General features: G+C 40.5%; 1 protein-coding gene across 1 annotated transcript; it reads right to left on the bottom strand.

Moving 5' to 3' along the window:
- Window positions 1-3,981: 3,981 nt before the first annotated feature.
- Window positions 3,982-11,033, bottom strand: SOST (sclerostin). The gene is made up of 2 exons (XM_010412813.4): window positions 9,404-11,033; window positions 3,982-6,440 (listed from the first exon to the last, which is right to left on the bottom strand). Exons 1-2 carry the CDS (start codon window positions 9,621-9,623, stop codon window positions 6,019-6,021), a joined length of 642 nt encoding a protein of 213 aa, XP_010411115.1. The 5' UTR covers window positions 9,624-11,033; the 3' UTR covers window positions 3,982-6,018.
- Window positions 11,034-16,643: the final 5,610 nt, after the last annotated feature.

Below are 16,643 nucleotides of genomic sequence, written 5' to 3' on the forward strand. Positions count from 1 at the left end.
TATTTTTGACTCCTAGGAGGACTCTGGACACCTCTGATTTGAAGATTAATTTATTTGGAAGCCCATAATAATTGGTGATCAGGCTTAAATACACATTGTATTTTCATTGGAAGTCTATGTCATTGTTTGTCCTCTTCCTCCCCTCAATAATTTTCTGATAGCACTACTTTTGTTTCTAGACATGCAGAAGTGCAACATGAGTGAGAAGTTTCTGGTTTTGAGTGCCACCCTTAATCTGAAGAACAATTTTAGGAGAAAACTATCACTTTTAAAACTAACTTCTCCTGCTAATTTGACTAGGGAAAAAAAATAAGTTCCTGCAAATAGCAAAACTCTCCAAATGGGAGAGTAATTACCTTAAATTAAGCCTTATTTCTGGTTATAAAAAAACCCCAACAAAACAACAAACCAACAACCACCCAATTCTAAAAGCATGCTGGGCAGACTGGAAGCATTAGAGTTAAATACTGGCCAGTTTATAGTGAAAGGGAAGGAAATAGACAGGAGGAAGGAAGGAAGGAAGAAGGGATTAGAGAAATTGAGAGATGTAAATAGTCTCAGAGGAGCCACGGTGTCCCAAAACCTCTCCTAAGGGAAGTTTTTATACCAAAGAATCTGGAGGTCTGAATGAAGAATGACATCACTTATTTATTTAGCCAGAGCTGAGCTGTTTTCGTAATTGAAATAACCTCATGCTACAAGCATTAAATTGTTGGTGGAGTGATAATGAAGTCTGTTTAACTTAGGGGCTTGATAACCATGAAATAAATACCCTTTTAGTATATTTAAATTGCTTGGAAAGCCATGAACTAGAAAGCTTGAGCCTTAGGGTTAATATTGCAAACAGCCTGATGTGGGAGTCCTCAGTAGGGACGTGCATGACCTTGGATTTGTAACTCAGTCAAGGATTTGGGACTCAGGACTCAGTTGAGGACTTGGAGCTGCTCCCCTTTGAGATGAAAATGATGGTATTACCCTTATGGACACCAAGAACAGACCAGTGTGTTCACATCATGGGTGCAGCACAAGTTCATAAGAAAATTCACGATTTCGATCTGAAGTGTGAGTTCCCAAGTGTCCTGACAGGCCCACTGGTATCAGTTGTAATCTAAGTGGCCAATATGGGGCAAAAACCCCTGATTCACATCACACACTGCCTCACCTGGGATGGCTAAAATGGATGTTTATGGCTCCAGAAGACCTTAGAGCAGTCTTCCAACACCTAAACAGGGTCTACAGGAAACATGGACAGAGCCTCTATATCAGGGAGTCGAGTGATAGATTGAGGGGCAATGGTTTAAACTGGAAGAGGGTTTGATTTTAGGAAGAAGTTCTTCACTGTGAGGGTGGTGAGGCACTGGAACAGGTTGCCCAGAGAAGCTGTGGCTGCCCCATGCCTGGAAGTGTCCCGTTTATCTGTCCACTGTGATGTGGTAAAAGGTGAGATGTTTTGAAGATTCTCTTTGTGTTATACTTTCACTTCAGAATTAGCAGGGCGTGTGCTGATGAGTTTTGCCTCAATTCAGGTTTTACTGGTTAGTTTTATTATCCTCCTTTAATGCTAAGAACTTGTTCTCATAAAAGAACAATGACAGCTTTTAGGATTGAAAGAAATAACCAGGTCAGGATACAGCATCAGAAATGGTTAAGGCAGACAGAAGAATCAGCATTGCTTCCTCCCTTTGGCCTTCAGACACACTGTGTTTGTTACATGTTTGTTACACTCTAGCGAGTGGAAAACTCATTTTGGTGACTAATATAAAAAAATACAGCAAAGCCCCATGTTCCTAATTCAATGAAATGGCATTGAGGCATCATGAGCCCTGTCCATGAAACTCTGCTGCTGGATGCTACAACTCTCCAAGATTCAGTGTTAAAACTGTTCCCACAGTTCTGGGAAGAGATGAGGAATGTCAATCCCTTGAAAAAACTTTGAGCTGAATTGTCCTTTGATGGCTCTAGGACTGCAAGGGGAGCAGCTGCAGTTTTGTGTAACTAAATAACATTGGCTGCATGTGTTGCAAGTTCTGCAACTTGTGCTGGCTGTATTTTAAATGCTGAGTTATTTTAAAAGTGGACTTCCATTACTGGCCTGTCAAGGGGAGTTCCAGTTTATCAAATTTCAGGTTACAGCTGCACAGTCTGTTCAATCCAAACTCCAGCTGCACATAAATATATTATATGATAATTTAAGGCTTTCGAGGCTGTTTATTATAGAAAAGTTGCTCTGTGTGCCCATAGGCTGCACTAATTTGAGTGAAACAAGCTAATTATAAGTTGATGTCATATGGCTAAAAAAATACATGTTTATTCCTTCCGTGTTTCACAATGCTGACTTTCTCAACCACACTTGCAGAACACACATGTAATGTGTTTTCTGGGCCTAGGATAAAGTTATGCTCTTTATTGTGCAATTTCTAATTAAAAAGATGAACCTTGTGCAAAATCTTTGGGGCCTTGTGGATACCAGCAGGCTCATTCTTCTGCTGGTAGATTTACTTTTCACTGAATAGTAGCAGAATTGTATTTTTGCCAGGAAAAGAAATGAAGTAAGCACACTGACTATTTTAAGCCAGTGAGTATATTGCAGGGAATGTGCCACGGTCTACACAAGTTGTTGGAAATAAAAATGGGGGGAAAAGCAGATTTGGAGAAATCATGAATTCTGTCTGAAAAAAAGTGACTTGATTGCTTTTCTGAGGACTGCCCATTATGGGAGCTGTTCAGCTCTGACAGGCAGCTGGCTCCAGCCAAGGGAAGGTAAAAGCAGTGACCTGTTACTACTTATATCCCAGCAGCACCTAAACAATGCACAATTGTGCTGTTTTATTGCAAAAATTACAATGAAGACATTCACTCCTGTTTGAAGAGTTTATAGTTCTGAAGAAAAACCATCTAATGCTTTTGTAGAAGGAGCACATAGCACCTAGCAGGTCACTGTCCATTCTTTGAAAAGAACTGAAAGGATATAATTCTGTGTAAAAGAGAAACTCAGATTTCCTACAGATACTTTCTCAAACCCACAGTCAGGGATGCTATCTCCTCTCAGATCATGCACATCTATATTAGAGATTAAAAAAATGAGGGTGATTGCAAAAATAAATAAATAAATGAATAAACAAGCCCAAATTCTCTGTCTGAAAAGAACCCACATGGGTGTGGGGGTGGAGGAGAAAGCAGCAGTCTACCTCTGAAACACCCTATATTTTGATTTTTCCAGCTGTTAGCAAAACACTGCTATTTCCTACTCCTCTCCTGATAACATAAATTGCAAAAGTGGTGGTTGGAGGTGAATGTTTCAGGAGTAAGATTACAGAAGACCAATCATATCTGCAGACTGCTCATCTCATCCACCTTTAACCTGTGGTAAAACAGTGAGAAGTCACTGCAAACAGGATGGGTGTTGAGAGGAAATACAGCAGTAAAAGTGCCCCAGGATTCCTCGTCCACTGGGATCCTTGTAAAAGCTTTTATAACTTGCAAAGAGTGAATCCTGACATTGTAAGTCAGAAAAATGCAAGATTCTGAGTGGCAGTTTACCAGCAGGAAACACTGGCACTTTTGGTAGACAAGAACTGTGTGGGAGAACACATTTTTCTGGGGGAAGAGGCTCTCTTCCAGGTGAAATATTCGGGAGAAAGACATTACTGGTTCATCTGAAGCAGGCCTGATGCTTCTGAATTGCCTGAAACCTAGGATGAAGTCTGAGATGAAGTGGAGCAAGTCTCTTTCACTGGCTAATCACAACCAACACTTTAAAAACAATATTCCAGTGACTTTGTGAGACTGTGGAACACCTTCCCAGAAAACTGAACAGCTTTTCTCACTTCAGCAATAGTTGCAGGTGCTCATACTGAATTCTGAAAATTAAGCCCCAAGTGTCAAATTCATGACGTCAAAGACAAGTCAGGAAAATGTTGTTGCAGTTCTGACAATGGTTTATTTGGGGTTTTTATATGAGGTATCAAATCATAGTAACAAAAGGACACCTTATATACTGGTTGTCTTGAAAAAGCTGTTCATCTTTACATCTGTGTTGAAAGACCTGCACGCTATGTCCAGTCCAAGCTCAGTTTTCTCTGGCTTTATTGGAAGATGTTTCTTAAAGACTAAATGAAAATGAGCATAGGTTTACAATACCAAACTAAAAATTTTTAGCTGTTGCTTGGCAGCCCTTGCAAGGGGATTCCACACATTTTTCTTTTTCAATGAAAGAAATCTGAAGCAATCAGATTTCAATCAAGAAATCTTGATTGACTGTTCACAGATTTATTGTTTTCTTCCGTGGCTTTATCTGGTTGTGAACATATGAATCAGGAAATGTCACTCCCCCAGGGCGAGCAGAAATGAGAATACAGAAATAGTTCTGAGCTACTCATCTGCCCAGGAAGACCTTTTCCATGAGAAACATCATGCACTAGAACTGGGAGTTCTGGGATGGAGTTTCTTTAGGGATGTGTTGGTTGTTAGAATTAAGGACCTCGACACCTTCCATCACAGAAACTGGAGCTGACACCCTGACTGTTCTGTAAATCACTGGCTTTGCAGGAAATCAGCTTTATACTGTAGCTGAAAATCAATGAGTCTTTCTATAATTAATCATTCTTTCTACTTTATTAACAATGTATTTAAAATTAAAAATAACAGACTAATATTTTTAAAGCAGTATTACTTCTCATTCTCTACAAGTTAAAACATTGCATAAATAATTTCTGGGAAAAAAAATAAATACGTAATTCACTCTCTGAAATGATACCTTTTCTCTCTAGGTTCTGGTCCCACATAAAATAACTGAAAAACCTATCAACATTGCAAATTTCCACAGTTTATATTATTTCAGCATAAGTTCTACAGGACGTATACACTATGTGACAATTCACTTTCTAACAATATTCTTTAATGTAAAAACACAAACATTAGTCTGAGTGCTGAGATGCCAAGTAAAGGAAAGTTGCTGCCAAACTAAAGTCTTACCAAAGCTGCATCTACTAAAGACTTTTCTAGAGGAATTCATGACTTAGCAGAGGCTCACTTTTAATGCAGAACCACCACCTTACTCACAGAGCTTGGTTTGCACAGTTTTAGTGCTACAGAGTGTGTGGCCAGATAATCCAAACTCTACAGAACAGAAAATGTAAATGGACGTATCTAAGCTGATATTAAAGTCGAACCTGTTCTAGGAAATAAGGAATAATCAGTATCTTCTATGTTAAACTATGTATATTGTCAGCTGTTTACAGGACAAACATCAGTGAGGTCATCTGGTTTGAGAGGAGCATCCCTTTCATAAATCTGCTCCACTTACTAGAATTTGTTGAATTGTCCCTAAAACAAATCATTGTTCCTAAATCAATATGGTTTTAGTTGCCAGATCTCAGTTTTGAATCTGTTGACCCCATAATCTTTTAATTAAAAGTATGAAACAGATTTGTCACACTTTTATTTCTGTTTTGAGAACACTAGTGTCGGATTTTGATTTCTGTGTTTGAGAGGAAACACCTGGTGCACGAGGACATCTGATAGTGTGTTAATTTCTCAACAATTTGATTTCATTCACCATAACTTGAAATCCCTGTTACCTCTAACTTTCTATGGCTCCTTCAGAGAGTGCTGACTCTCCTGGTGCTTCCCTAATTGCAAGCTTGTCCTGCATCATTGTCTGGGAAAGGGATCTCAATATTCTTTTCACATAAAGTGAGTGGAATGATTTCTAGCAAAGCGTGATTGTCACCATAACAGCTTCACTTTCCTCTGCCTTCCTACTCGCACAAGACACACAAACTCCCGTGAACCTCCAAGGGGTACCTCCAGCTACCTCCAGCTCGCTTTATCTCATTCTCTTATCAGACCATAAGTGCTATAATCTGATAGATTTTTGCCTATGTGAGCCTTTGACCCAGCTTAGCAGAAGGAATTGGAACCTACTGCAGTCAGAACATCATGCTGTGGCCTCTGAGTGCCTTTTGATGGTTTACAAAACATCCAGAGCTGCTAGTCTGTGTCACCCAGAGCCACCTTCTAATAAGCATTTTCTAACTCGTGCTGGTTAGATTTGCTGCTCCTGGCTCTGGAGAGATGGGGCTTCTTGTTCTTCTGAGGCCTGGCAGCTTCCTTCCCGAAGTCCTTGAGCTCAGACTGGTTGTGGTAGCGAGTGTAGCGCTTGCACTTGCAGGACGTGACAGCTCGGAATTTGTAAGTCCGAGTCTCCTCGTGGGGACAGGCCATCTGGATGCGCTGCGTGCGGCTGTGGGCGGGGATGCAGCGGTAATCCAGGGAATTCTGGCGCCACCACTTGCCTCTGCCGATGGAGTTGGGCAGGAGGTGCGAGGGCTCGCAGTGGCCGGAGCAGAGCAGCTCCTTGACGGGCTTCAGGCTGCGGCAGGGCCCGTCCGTCACGTAGCGCGTGGTGCGCATCTCCCGGCAGCTGAAGTCGGAGGCATCTGCGAAGGAGGGACGCGTTAATGATGCCTGGCTGCTTTCCCTGCCATCCCTGAGAAAGCTCCCACCAAACCCCCCACGCCCCGTCTCCCTGCGCTGTCGGTGGGAAGGAGGGAGGGGTTTTGGGAATAAAGGTGTTTTTAAAGGCTTTACTTCGCATTATCCTCCTCTGGTTTTGTTAGTAATGAATTCGCTTTGTGCCTCTAAGCTGAGCCTGTTTTGCCCTTGGAGTGTTTTCTCCCAGTCCTTATCCCAACCCATGAACCCTTAGTTAATTTTTCTCTCCTCTGCCCAGCTGTGGCAGGGCAGGGTGAGCAAGTGGCTTTCATGGGTGCCTGGTGTTTGGCCAGTGTCAAACACGACAGCTTCTGTAGCAGATCCCTCTCTGAGCTTCATACAAGCTGAATGTCTTGAACAGCAGATTTTCAGGAGAAATATCTCAAAGGACTCACTCCTGCAGTTCCTGACTATTTGGCTGCTCTAGCTGTGAGACCCTTGAACAACAATGTACAAACTGGTGAATAAAATCCACCAGGTACCTTTCATGTCAGTATTGTGCAGGGGGGAAATGGAGCTGCTGGAGCCCAGCCCCAGCAGCAGCTGGGATTTTTTGACAGTATTCTCCTGTGAGCAACACTTTCCCCCACTGCTCTCGTTTAACTCTATTGGCTTCAGATATTGACTCCAGATTTAAATTCTTTTGCAACAAAAAAAGTGTTCCTTAAGTGATTTTTATCTTGCATATTGTGTTCCAGGTTAGAGAAATTGCAGGTAACAGCAGCACTAAGGAATTCCCACTATCCAGGCACCAGCTTTTCCAAGTTTACTACTCTCTGAGATAATTCCACATGTCCCACATAGTTTCCTTCAGACAGCTAGGGGCACCTTCTGGCTATTAGGAACCTTACAGATTTTTTCCTCTCCTTTTTCTCAATGGATAACTATAGGCAAATGAAACATTAAGTATTAAGAAACTTTCCAACTGTATAGCAACATAACTTTTCCCAAAAGTGTCTCTTTTCCCAAATGACATGCTTGGTTAATCGACTTGTTGAGAAGACACAATATTTGGTTTTTAAGTGTTTATCAAACAACTTCATCTAGATAAACACATATTAATATTCTTCTCTTAGTCAAAAGGAGAGTTTTAACTCAGGAACATTACTTGTGGTGGAAGCCTTTGAAGGTCAGCTCACAGAGAAGGCTGTGTCTGTTAGGCCCATTCTCCTCACTGTGTACAAGGTTTAGTTCAGCAAAAGAGAATTCTGACCCTGAATCATTAATGACAGAACAGCATTTGTACAGACATTTCAGCTTCTGGTAGGAAAACCTCAGGAAATGTGAAGTACAGAAACAGGACTTTTAGTGCTCAGATTTATATTTGTCTAAGTACAGCTAGCAAGGTTTCATTTTATAAAAGTTTGAAGGACTGCATTAATGAAATTAAACAATCCTTGTCAGCTGTGACAAAAATACTGGCAATTGAACTCCATGTGCACTTAGTCTAATACTCCCAAGTTCCTTAAGCATCTAAGAAAATGATGCCTGTCTGTAATAAGAAAACCAAACATTGAATAGGGTGTATTTTACCACCATAATGCACAGACAGTTAAACATCCAGGCATTTTCCTCAGTTCTCTAGGTTATATTATGTGCATTTATATCCTGTCCTGTAAGTGTGCAGGTTGAACACAGTGCACAATCGTTCATGGTCCTGTGTTCCAGAAAGGTCTGGCCCCTTTGGATTATAATTTTGATTCCTTATGTTAAAGATGACAAAATAAGTATTCAAGACCATTGTGGATCTTTAACAACTGCCCAGTCTCCTTCACTCTTCGATTTCTTAAGGTAATGTCCTTTCCACTTCAAAAAATACGCACATAGCAGAGGGGCAGGTTCCCATCAGTGGATGTCAGAGTAGTAAGAGGCTAGAAAATGAATATATTCAGATGTGGCAAAAAAACCAACCTGCTCTGACCAGGTGGTTGGTGGGGCTGCCTGGGAGAAACAGAGTACCCTCCCTCTTACGAATTTAAGAACCTTTTAAGGTCCCACTCTCAAAAGCATTACTTCTTCTCCTTTTTTTTTTTTCTTTTAAAATATTGTTAACCCTGTGGTTTTAAATGCCTTAACTGACAGCTGCAGCAGAAATTCACAATTGCCTTCCAGTTGTCCCCAGAAAAAGAAGGCAATGAGGTCTGCAATGCACAACTGTGGAAACTCTAAGTTTGGTCTGTTGCTGTGTTGCTCTGTGTGCTTTATGCTTTGTGTTGGAGGACCAAGCTTGCCCTATTTTCCAGCAGAAAACTTTTTTAAAGCTACCTTTCTCTGTTTGGTGTTAGCTTTCCAACTTCTGTCTCTCCTTCAAAAGCCTTGTGCTCTGCACCACTGCTAAAGTTAGACATTTGGTCAAGTGCAGTGACATGTATTCATGAAGCATTTTTGGCTGCTGGAACCTGACTGAAGATCTGTCTGTTAGCAAAGGACAGTGAGCAGCACACTTCTCTCATTTAACTGAGCACAACCTCAGTGTGCGACTTTTGATGTGTGATCTTAATCACAACTGGTGTGCATGTTCCTAAATATTGAGAATTTATATTATTGTCTCCACTGTCAACCCATTGCCCCATCCTAATATTAAAGAGGGAAAGATGACTTGTGATATTTCCTCACAAAACACAGAGAAGTGTTAGTAATATCTACTACAGATTTTATGTATTGGAGTTGTCTGCAGAGAGCAGCTGGGCAGAGTAGCAATGTTCAGCAGAGAATGTTTTCATCAGCAAACTCCAGTATATTCTTTCTAATATTTATATTCATACTTCTTCAACAGTAGATGTAAATCCCTACCACTTAAAGCAATTGGGCCACACCCAAAAGTGTTAATAAACAAACACATATGATACCAAGTATTCTTTCACAAATTTTCTGCTATGATCCAAAACAATAATGAGATTTTTCTTACCATTCAGGTCTGGAGTTTGTTGTATGTGTCTTCCTCCATGTTTTGCCTGATTCATTGTGTTGTTGTTGCTGAAAGTCTGCTCCATCGGTGTTTCTGTATTTTCAGGGACCTCAGGAATGATTTCTGTAGCATCATTTTTAAACATCTGCCACCCTTGAGCAGACTGAAATGTAATTTGTGTCACGACGCAGACAGCGCACACAGCCCAAGAGATCTGCATGGTGGCAGCTCACGGATCAGCTTTTCAGCACCCTGACAGTCTCAGATCCCAGGCAAAGGCACATTATTCCCCTTTTTAAAATCCTTTTTAGAACCAAGCCAGCCAATGACTATACAAAGTGGGAAGGGCCAGACAACAACTCATTCATCTCAGCTTTTGTCAGTGTGAAATAAAATGGGTGTGTGGGGGTGGGTTAGTGACAATATTTTACAACTTTCATGCAAAAACTTCTCATATTCATTTAATTTTTGAGCCTGGCAGCAAATGGTGATAGACAAGACTACCATGAATTGCAACCTGACAAGTCTTTCTGCAGGTTTTTTTTTTAACAATGGTATAATTAAAACTTGCTTCTGCCTCCATCCGTATTTGGAACTTTGGCTATTGTCTTTTCCAAAGGTTTTGCAGACTTTTTACTATTGCTCTTGTTATTCCTCTTCCCTTGCTTGCTGTATAAAGTAAGTAAATCTAGAAACTGTAGCTCAGGAGTTCTGCTTTTCAGCCTCTGCAGGGGAATGATTAGGGTTAGGGTAGCTTTTTTTCCCTTTCCAAATCAAGGTGCTTTACATTTTGTTTCACAGATATACTGGAAGAAACAGGGAAGAGCTTCATTTCAATATGAGAAGTTGTGTTTACTTTTCCTTTAAAATAGTTACTTGGGATATGTTTTTTAGGTTAAACAGCCAGAATGTTGTACATCATACTTTTTGATGTGCTCTTTCTCACATTTTTTACTCTTGGAAAAAAACCCCTTACACATATTTGCATTTGCTTTAAATTCATCACACACTACTACTTCTGCTGACATCCTGTGGAAGTGTTGGAAAGAGGACATTTGCTTATTTTAAACACAAGAACATGGCCAGACTGATTTCCAGTCATCATATAACCAACAAAAAGAGAGAACTGATGACTTTAGGTCTAAGGCATCTATGCCTAAGATGGATTTATGTATCATGTTTTAGAATCTCATCTATGGTATTCTTCCTTGCAAAAACAAGATGATAGTGGTGAAAATATCATAATTTCTGTGTCTCAAGACCACATACACTTTCAAGTGATTTGCAAATGATGTTAGGCTGAATACATTAATCAGAAAGCATCTCAGCCTTTAGTAAGATTAGATATTACACTGAGCCTATCACAGCTACTGAAAACAAAATGTTTGCTTAAAGCAGTACAGGGACACGTGTGTGTTACTGCCATGCTTGTCACATACTTTCTCACAAAAATATTTCCTGTAGAAGAGACTCAAAAATGGTTCAGTCTGACTTCCCCCTATTGCTGTAACACTCAGAATGGCTTGCATTCCATTCTGACAATTCCCCTGACCAGGTACAGAAAAGAGGTGTCACCAAATTTAAGCTGTAGGTGCATTCTCCCTCGGTGTGCCCTTGATCATGAGCAACAGCAACGACCTGGGGACATTTCACCTCTTCAGGCACACACACACAGGCACAGCCAGCAGATGCACCGGTGGTACTGAGGCTGAGCTTTAGCACAGCTGCTCTCTGCAATGGTTCTTTCCTAAAACAGTGGCATCTGGAATATCTTGTAAGATGTTTCATTGCTAGCCTTTTGCTCAGCTCAAAATTAGAAATCAGCCTTCTCAGAAGTGCTCTCCTTTCCAAATACACCAAAGAATGTCTAGAAGAAATCATGCATTGTGTTTTATGCAACAGTGTGCCCTTACAGTCAGTCCCCCTTCCTCCCTTCCCCAGCCCACATCCTAGGCATCCTACCACCTCAGAAATGACTCTGTTTTTATGGAGGAATACAACAGACTATTTTCTTTCTACAAGATCTTTTTCTCCTCAGCCAGTCAGGTTATATTCTTAATACATTCTTTAATACAGACTGTTGTCAAGTAATTTGCCTCTGATACGCTGATTCTTTTTCCTCTATAATCATCATCATCATCATCAGTGGCACTGATTTTCTTTCATTACTAACTTCCTCCTTTTGTCAAAGCAGTTAATGATGTTCTCACAAATACAGGAAACCCAAACTCTCATCTACTGCAAACGTTCTTCTAAACATAATTTTGCTTACTTACAAGTAAATCTATTTTTAGCTTAGAGCTAAACTGAACAAGTTGTGAAGGACTTGAAGTCCTGAAGGACCAGGAACTAAACAAAGATTTTGGTATTATTTTTGTCAGATAGGAATACCACCAGGTGTGGATATCCACCAATAGAGACCTTGTCCAAAGTGACATGGCAGCTTGTGGCATCACAGAGCACAGCTGAAAAGCAGAACAGGAGAGCAGGAGAAAGGTGAGTACTGGTAATCACTGAATCATTGCTACCTATTTACTCCCCTGTTTAAATGCCTTCAGAATTATATGTATCCACCAAATCTCAGCTTCTGTTAATTTCTTTTCCTGTAACATCTGCCTAAAGAATATTTCCAAAAGCTATCATTGTCAGTGTAGGCCTTCTAGAGAGAATCTCATTTAATCACCTGTCACATAAAACATAAAAATTTTCTTGATGTAGTTTCTCTTGAGCACTTAAACAATCCCCTGTATTAACTGTCTTAACATTTATCTGTATAACCCACTGGGAGAAATAATACCAAAAAAATTTCTGAATGTAAAATTCAGAAGCTATACTCAGCCTGTGGCTTAAAACTTCTTGTCCATAAGCTAGGAGGGCAGCCTAATAGATGCCAGAAAAGAGCCCAAATCTCACAGATTCAGATTCCTTAACTACAAAAACATTCTTTCACATACTGTAGCTGCTTGCCTGCTCACAGTCCTTTCTGCAGCATAGCAGATATGGTCTGTGCTGCAGCACCCCACAAAAAATAAGATTTTTGTACTCTTAATGAAGCACAGGAAAAAAAAAAAGGAGTTATCAAGGATAGTGTGTTCTCAGAATGAGCCCTCAGCTACCAGGGTGGGACTGATACTGGACCCCTTCTATTCAGAACTGAGCTGCTGTTTTCTGAGCTGAAAAATACCATCCTCAGTCACGTGTTGTGGTTTGCCCATAGCCAGGAGCCAAGCCCACGCTGCCGCTCGCTCACTCCCCACCAACTGGGACTGGGGACAGAGTCCCAAGGGTAAAAGCTCTTACCTAAAAAAAGGCTCTAAAAGCAGGTTGAGATAAAGACATTGTAATAGGAAAAGCAAAAGCCACTCATGCAGCAAAGCAAAGTAAGGCATTAATTCCTCCTATGGGCAGCAGGTGTGCTCGGTCACCTCCAGGAGAGCAGGACCCCACCACGTGTGGCTGTTACTTGGGAGGACTAACACCATCACTACACACTTTATATGCTGAGCACGGTGCCAAATGGTCTGGAATATCCATTTGGCCCGTTGGGCTCAGCTGTCTCAGTGTGTCTCCCCCCAGTTTCCCACACCCCCTGCCCCCTCCCCAGCACGGCCCTACGAGAAGCAGAAAAGGCCTCAGCTCTGTGGCAGCCCTGCTCAGCAGTAACAAAAACATCTCTGTAAGATCATCGCTGTTTTCAGTACAAATCCTAAACACAGCCCCCTAGCAGACACTGGGAATAAAATTAACCCTACCCCAGCCAAAACCAGTACACTGCTCTTAGAGCGAATCAGACACATCAGGGGAGCAGGTACAAGGCGTTAACTGGCATCCTGTACTTAGCCTGAATCCTTTGCTGCTGCTTTCTGAACTCAAGCATCTGTCCTGAAACGCTGGCATTGCAACCCTACAACGAAGGTAGGCACATCTAAACCAGTTTCTTAAATTGGTTCAGTCACTTCCAGCTTCAGGTGCTCGCTCTGCCCACACCTGGGCCAAAGGGGGTTCTGTTCAGCATCCAAGCCCGAAGCTGTACACGTGCAATCTGAGCTACCTGTGGACAGTGTGACAATACTTCACACACTGCCCAGGAATTCAGTTTTTGACATGATCAAGAACTTTGCTTCTCAAACAGGTTGTTTATTTTTCCATGATGCAGCCTTTCCCGATCAACTTCCAGCTGTCTCAGAATTTTGCAGTGTCACATACTACGGTGTGAATGTAACAGCCTGAGTGCTGCGGTGTGATCTCCTGCAAGCAGCCAAAACAAACTGATTCTTAGTATTCTCCTACCAGAGACTGATAAATCATTCTGGTGGCTTGCCTTTTTCAGTGATAAGAATACACTGGATTCACACAACAGCATTGTTCAGGGACTCAGTGATGACTCTCCAGGGAAGAATAACAAGCCTACAGCTCCATCTGGTGAGTCAGCCAGCCAGCGACACACAGGAATTGGAATTAAAACACACAACCAACAGTTGATAATTTCCAGGATTTATTTGCAGAAGAAATTAATAGGACACTAATTCTCACCAGCAAGTCCTTAAAAGACACCTCTCAGTCTTGTTCTGTTTCTGGTTTTACTCATTGGTGAAGCTCAGAAAGTAATTTTAGAAGAAACCTCTGTGCTAAACTAAGAAAGATTCCACTAGATAGTCTCTCTGTGCTAAAACATCATAGTAAACTAGCAGAACTAATATAAAAAATAAAAGAAGGTAAAAACTCCTGCTTCTACTTCTGGCATCAGAGATTTAATTAGTTCTGGACAACAGAAGGCAGCTCAATGAAAGTATCTGAATGATGAAAACAAACATTGCTAATATTCTTTCTGCTGTTGTTCTTTGCTGAGGAGGAGGAAAGTGTATTTGACACAAATTTGTTTTTCAACTCAGAGAGCATGCATTACTCTTATACACAGTGCTTTTCATCTCCAAGGCCTTTTATGAAGATTAATTCTCACATCACTCGCATCACCAATCATAATTACTGGAGAAGAAAAGGGTGTCCAATTTTAATACAGGCACCCAAAAATGGAATTACAATACATCATATTGTGGCTGCTACTTCTGCATTCAGATATTATTAATTCTAAGTTTGAAATAACTTAATGAAATGCTCACTTTTCAGGAGTGCAACATTCTCTCATGAAGTGGTTTCTGGCAGTACCCATGGTGCAGAGTTGCATACCAGGGTACAACACTTGCCAACACTGTAGTCTCACTGCAGGACCAAGGGATGAAAAAAGAACTATAAAATGTTATTATTTTTGATTTTTAATCACTAGTTTTAGTTTAGTTTAGTTTGCTATTTTTAGTTACAGACTTCTTTCCTGTACTTATACATCAGCTAAGAAAGAGTTCAGTGTAAGTGAATTTAGTTTTACATGGATCATCATTTTGTCTATCTGAACTTTCATCTTTGTTCCTTGTTGTAAAGTATGAGTAGCTTCTCACCTTCTCTCTTCCCCCCCTCTCTAACTTCACTAACTCTTAAGAATGAAAAACTCTAAGCTGTTGCTTTTTCTTTCACTGTGCTAGACTTGGCAAGGTAGAGATCTTCATTCCATGATAGATGCATATTTTATAGAGACACCATCCCTTCTCCACGGTACTACCTGCACAAAAATTACCACACTGCTGTTCAGGACAAACATATTAATGTAAATCCTGATGACTCTATTTTAGCTGTGGCCAAGGAGTTTCAACTCCAAAAACAGAGTGTTGCTGTTTGCAACAAACAGTTCTTTTAAAATGTATCTTCCTAAATTAGCGTTCTTGTAAGAAACATCTCACAGCAAAGGGCAGGTGCACAGCAATTTCAGAGGAATAAAAAGTTCTTTTCTTCCAATACTTTCTCAATTTCATATTACATGGAAAGAAAGCTCTCTTTCCCATGTTTTATGCAATCTTTCCTTCTACAATCAGAAGGAGAAATTTAGAAGTATACAGCATATCACTATGGATTAGAGGCATACAAGATCTTCTTGGCCAGCTAAAACGGGCAGAGGAATTTGAACGTGACTGTAGTTGGAGAGCAAAACTAAAAGAGAAAGGGTATGATCCATTAATAGAGCAGTGGGCTGACATTCTAACTATTTTTAGCCTGCTCTAAAAGCAGAAATGGTTTCATTACTGAGTTGCCTATCAGTAATTTAAAATACGATATATCGTCTCACCTTCCAAACTAATTTATAACATTGTCTTACTTATGCCTCTCCACCCTTGTATTACAAAACATTTGCTAAACCAGTTTTATTTTACTAAGACAAATGAGCCAGAGTTACCATAAAAGTGACCAGTGTCCCATGAAGTAAAAGATTATATTGAATATAAGAACACATTCCCCCTTGTTTTGATTTTCAGTGTTTCTTGATATTGACAACTACAGAAACACAGCCATAAGATAAACAGACTCAATTTTAACAAACCATTCTGGTTCTAATCTGACAACTACCAGCCTTCTTACAATCTATCCAAGAGTAACAAAGGTCTAATGCCTGATGGTTTCTTAGCTCTTTAATGGACTGGAATTTTGACTTCCAAGTAACAGATGAAAGACAAAGTGCATCCACATGAATTTCCCTTTTTTTTCCTTATAGTGCAAATAGGTGTTAAGAATACATGGTGTGAGACAAGACCAAAAAAATCTATGTTTATAGTAAAAATTTTAAAAGGGTAATTTATAAATTAGACTGCAGTATGAAAAGTCAGTATTGTAGAAAAGGTAAGGCCAGTATTCCTATTTCTAAACCCACTACTCCTATTTCACACAACATGAAATTAACAACTAGGAATTTTGAAGAAGCATTTACTCCTGATTAAATGAATTAATGGGAGAAAGCAGACATGTATGTAATTAGCTAGTGGAATTGACGACTGCTTTTTATTACTGAACCATCGTGATTCAAGGCAACACTGAATACTGACTGACAGTGGAGATGTGACAGGAAACACTGTGTAGAGTGGTCCCCAGTCGTCACTTTGAAGGACACAATAGAGAAAAGGCTACTTGAAGTGGCAGCTCCCTCCTGTGGAAGGAGCAACAGTAAGACTGGTGCTCAAGCAGAATAATGCAGTTTAACTTCAAGAAAGTTACCTTGGTACACAGAACTTCCCCCTGCCACTCCCACATCTCCAAACCACACAACCCCAGCAACAGAAGTAAAACACTGTATGGACGTCCTTTGTGATTTCTGATTACTAAACTGAGCAGACAAAACTAGACCTGGGATCATGTGTCA

Source organism: Corvus cornix, chromosome 27 (genome assembly GCF_000738735.6).
Source record: "Corvus cornix cornix isolate S_Up_H32 chromosome 27, ASM73873v5, whole genome shotgun sequence".
Lineage (NCBI taxonomy): Eukaryota > Metazoa > Chordata > Aves > Passeriformes > Corvidae > Corvus > Corvus cornix.

Excerpts from the sequence above, each read along its gene's own strand:
- SOST (XM_010412813.4), bottom strand. The coding sequence starts at position 9,623 with ATGCAGATCTCTTGGGCTGTGTGCGCTGTCTGCGTCGTGACACAAATT. Across the intron at positions 6,441-9,403 it reads ACAAACTCCAGACCTGAATG|ATGCCTCCGACTTCAGCTGC; the intron begins GTAAGAAAAATC and ends CCTCCTTCGCAG.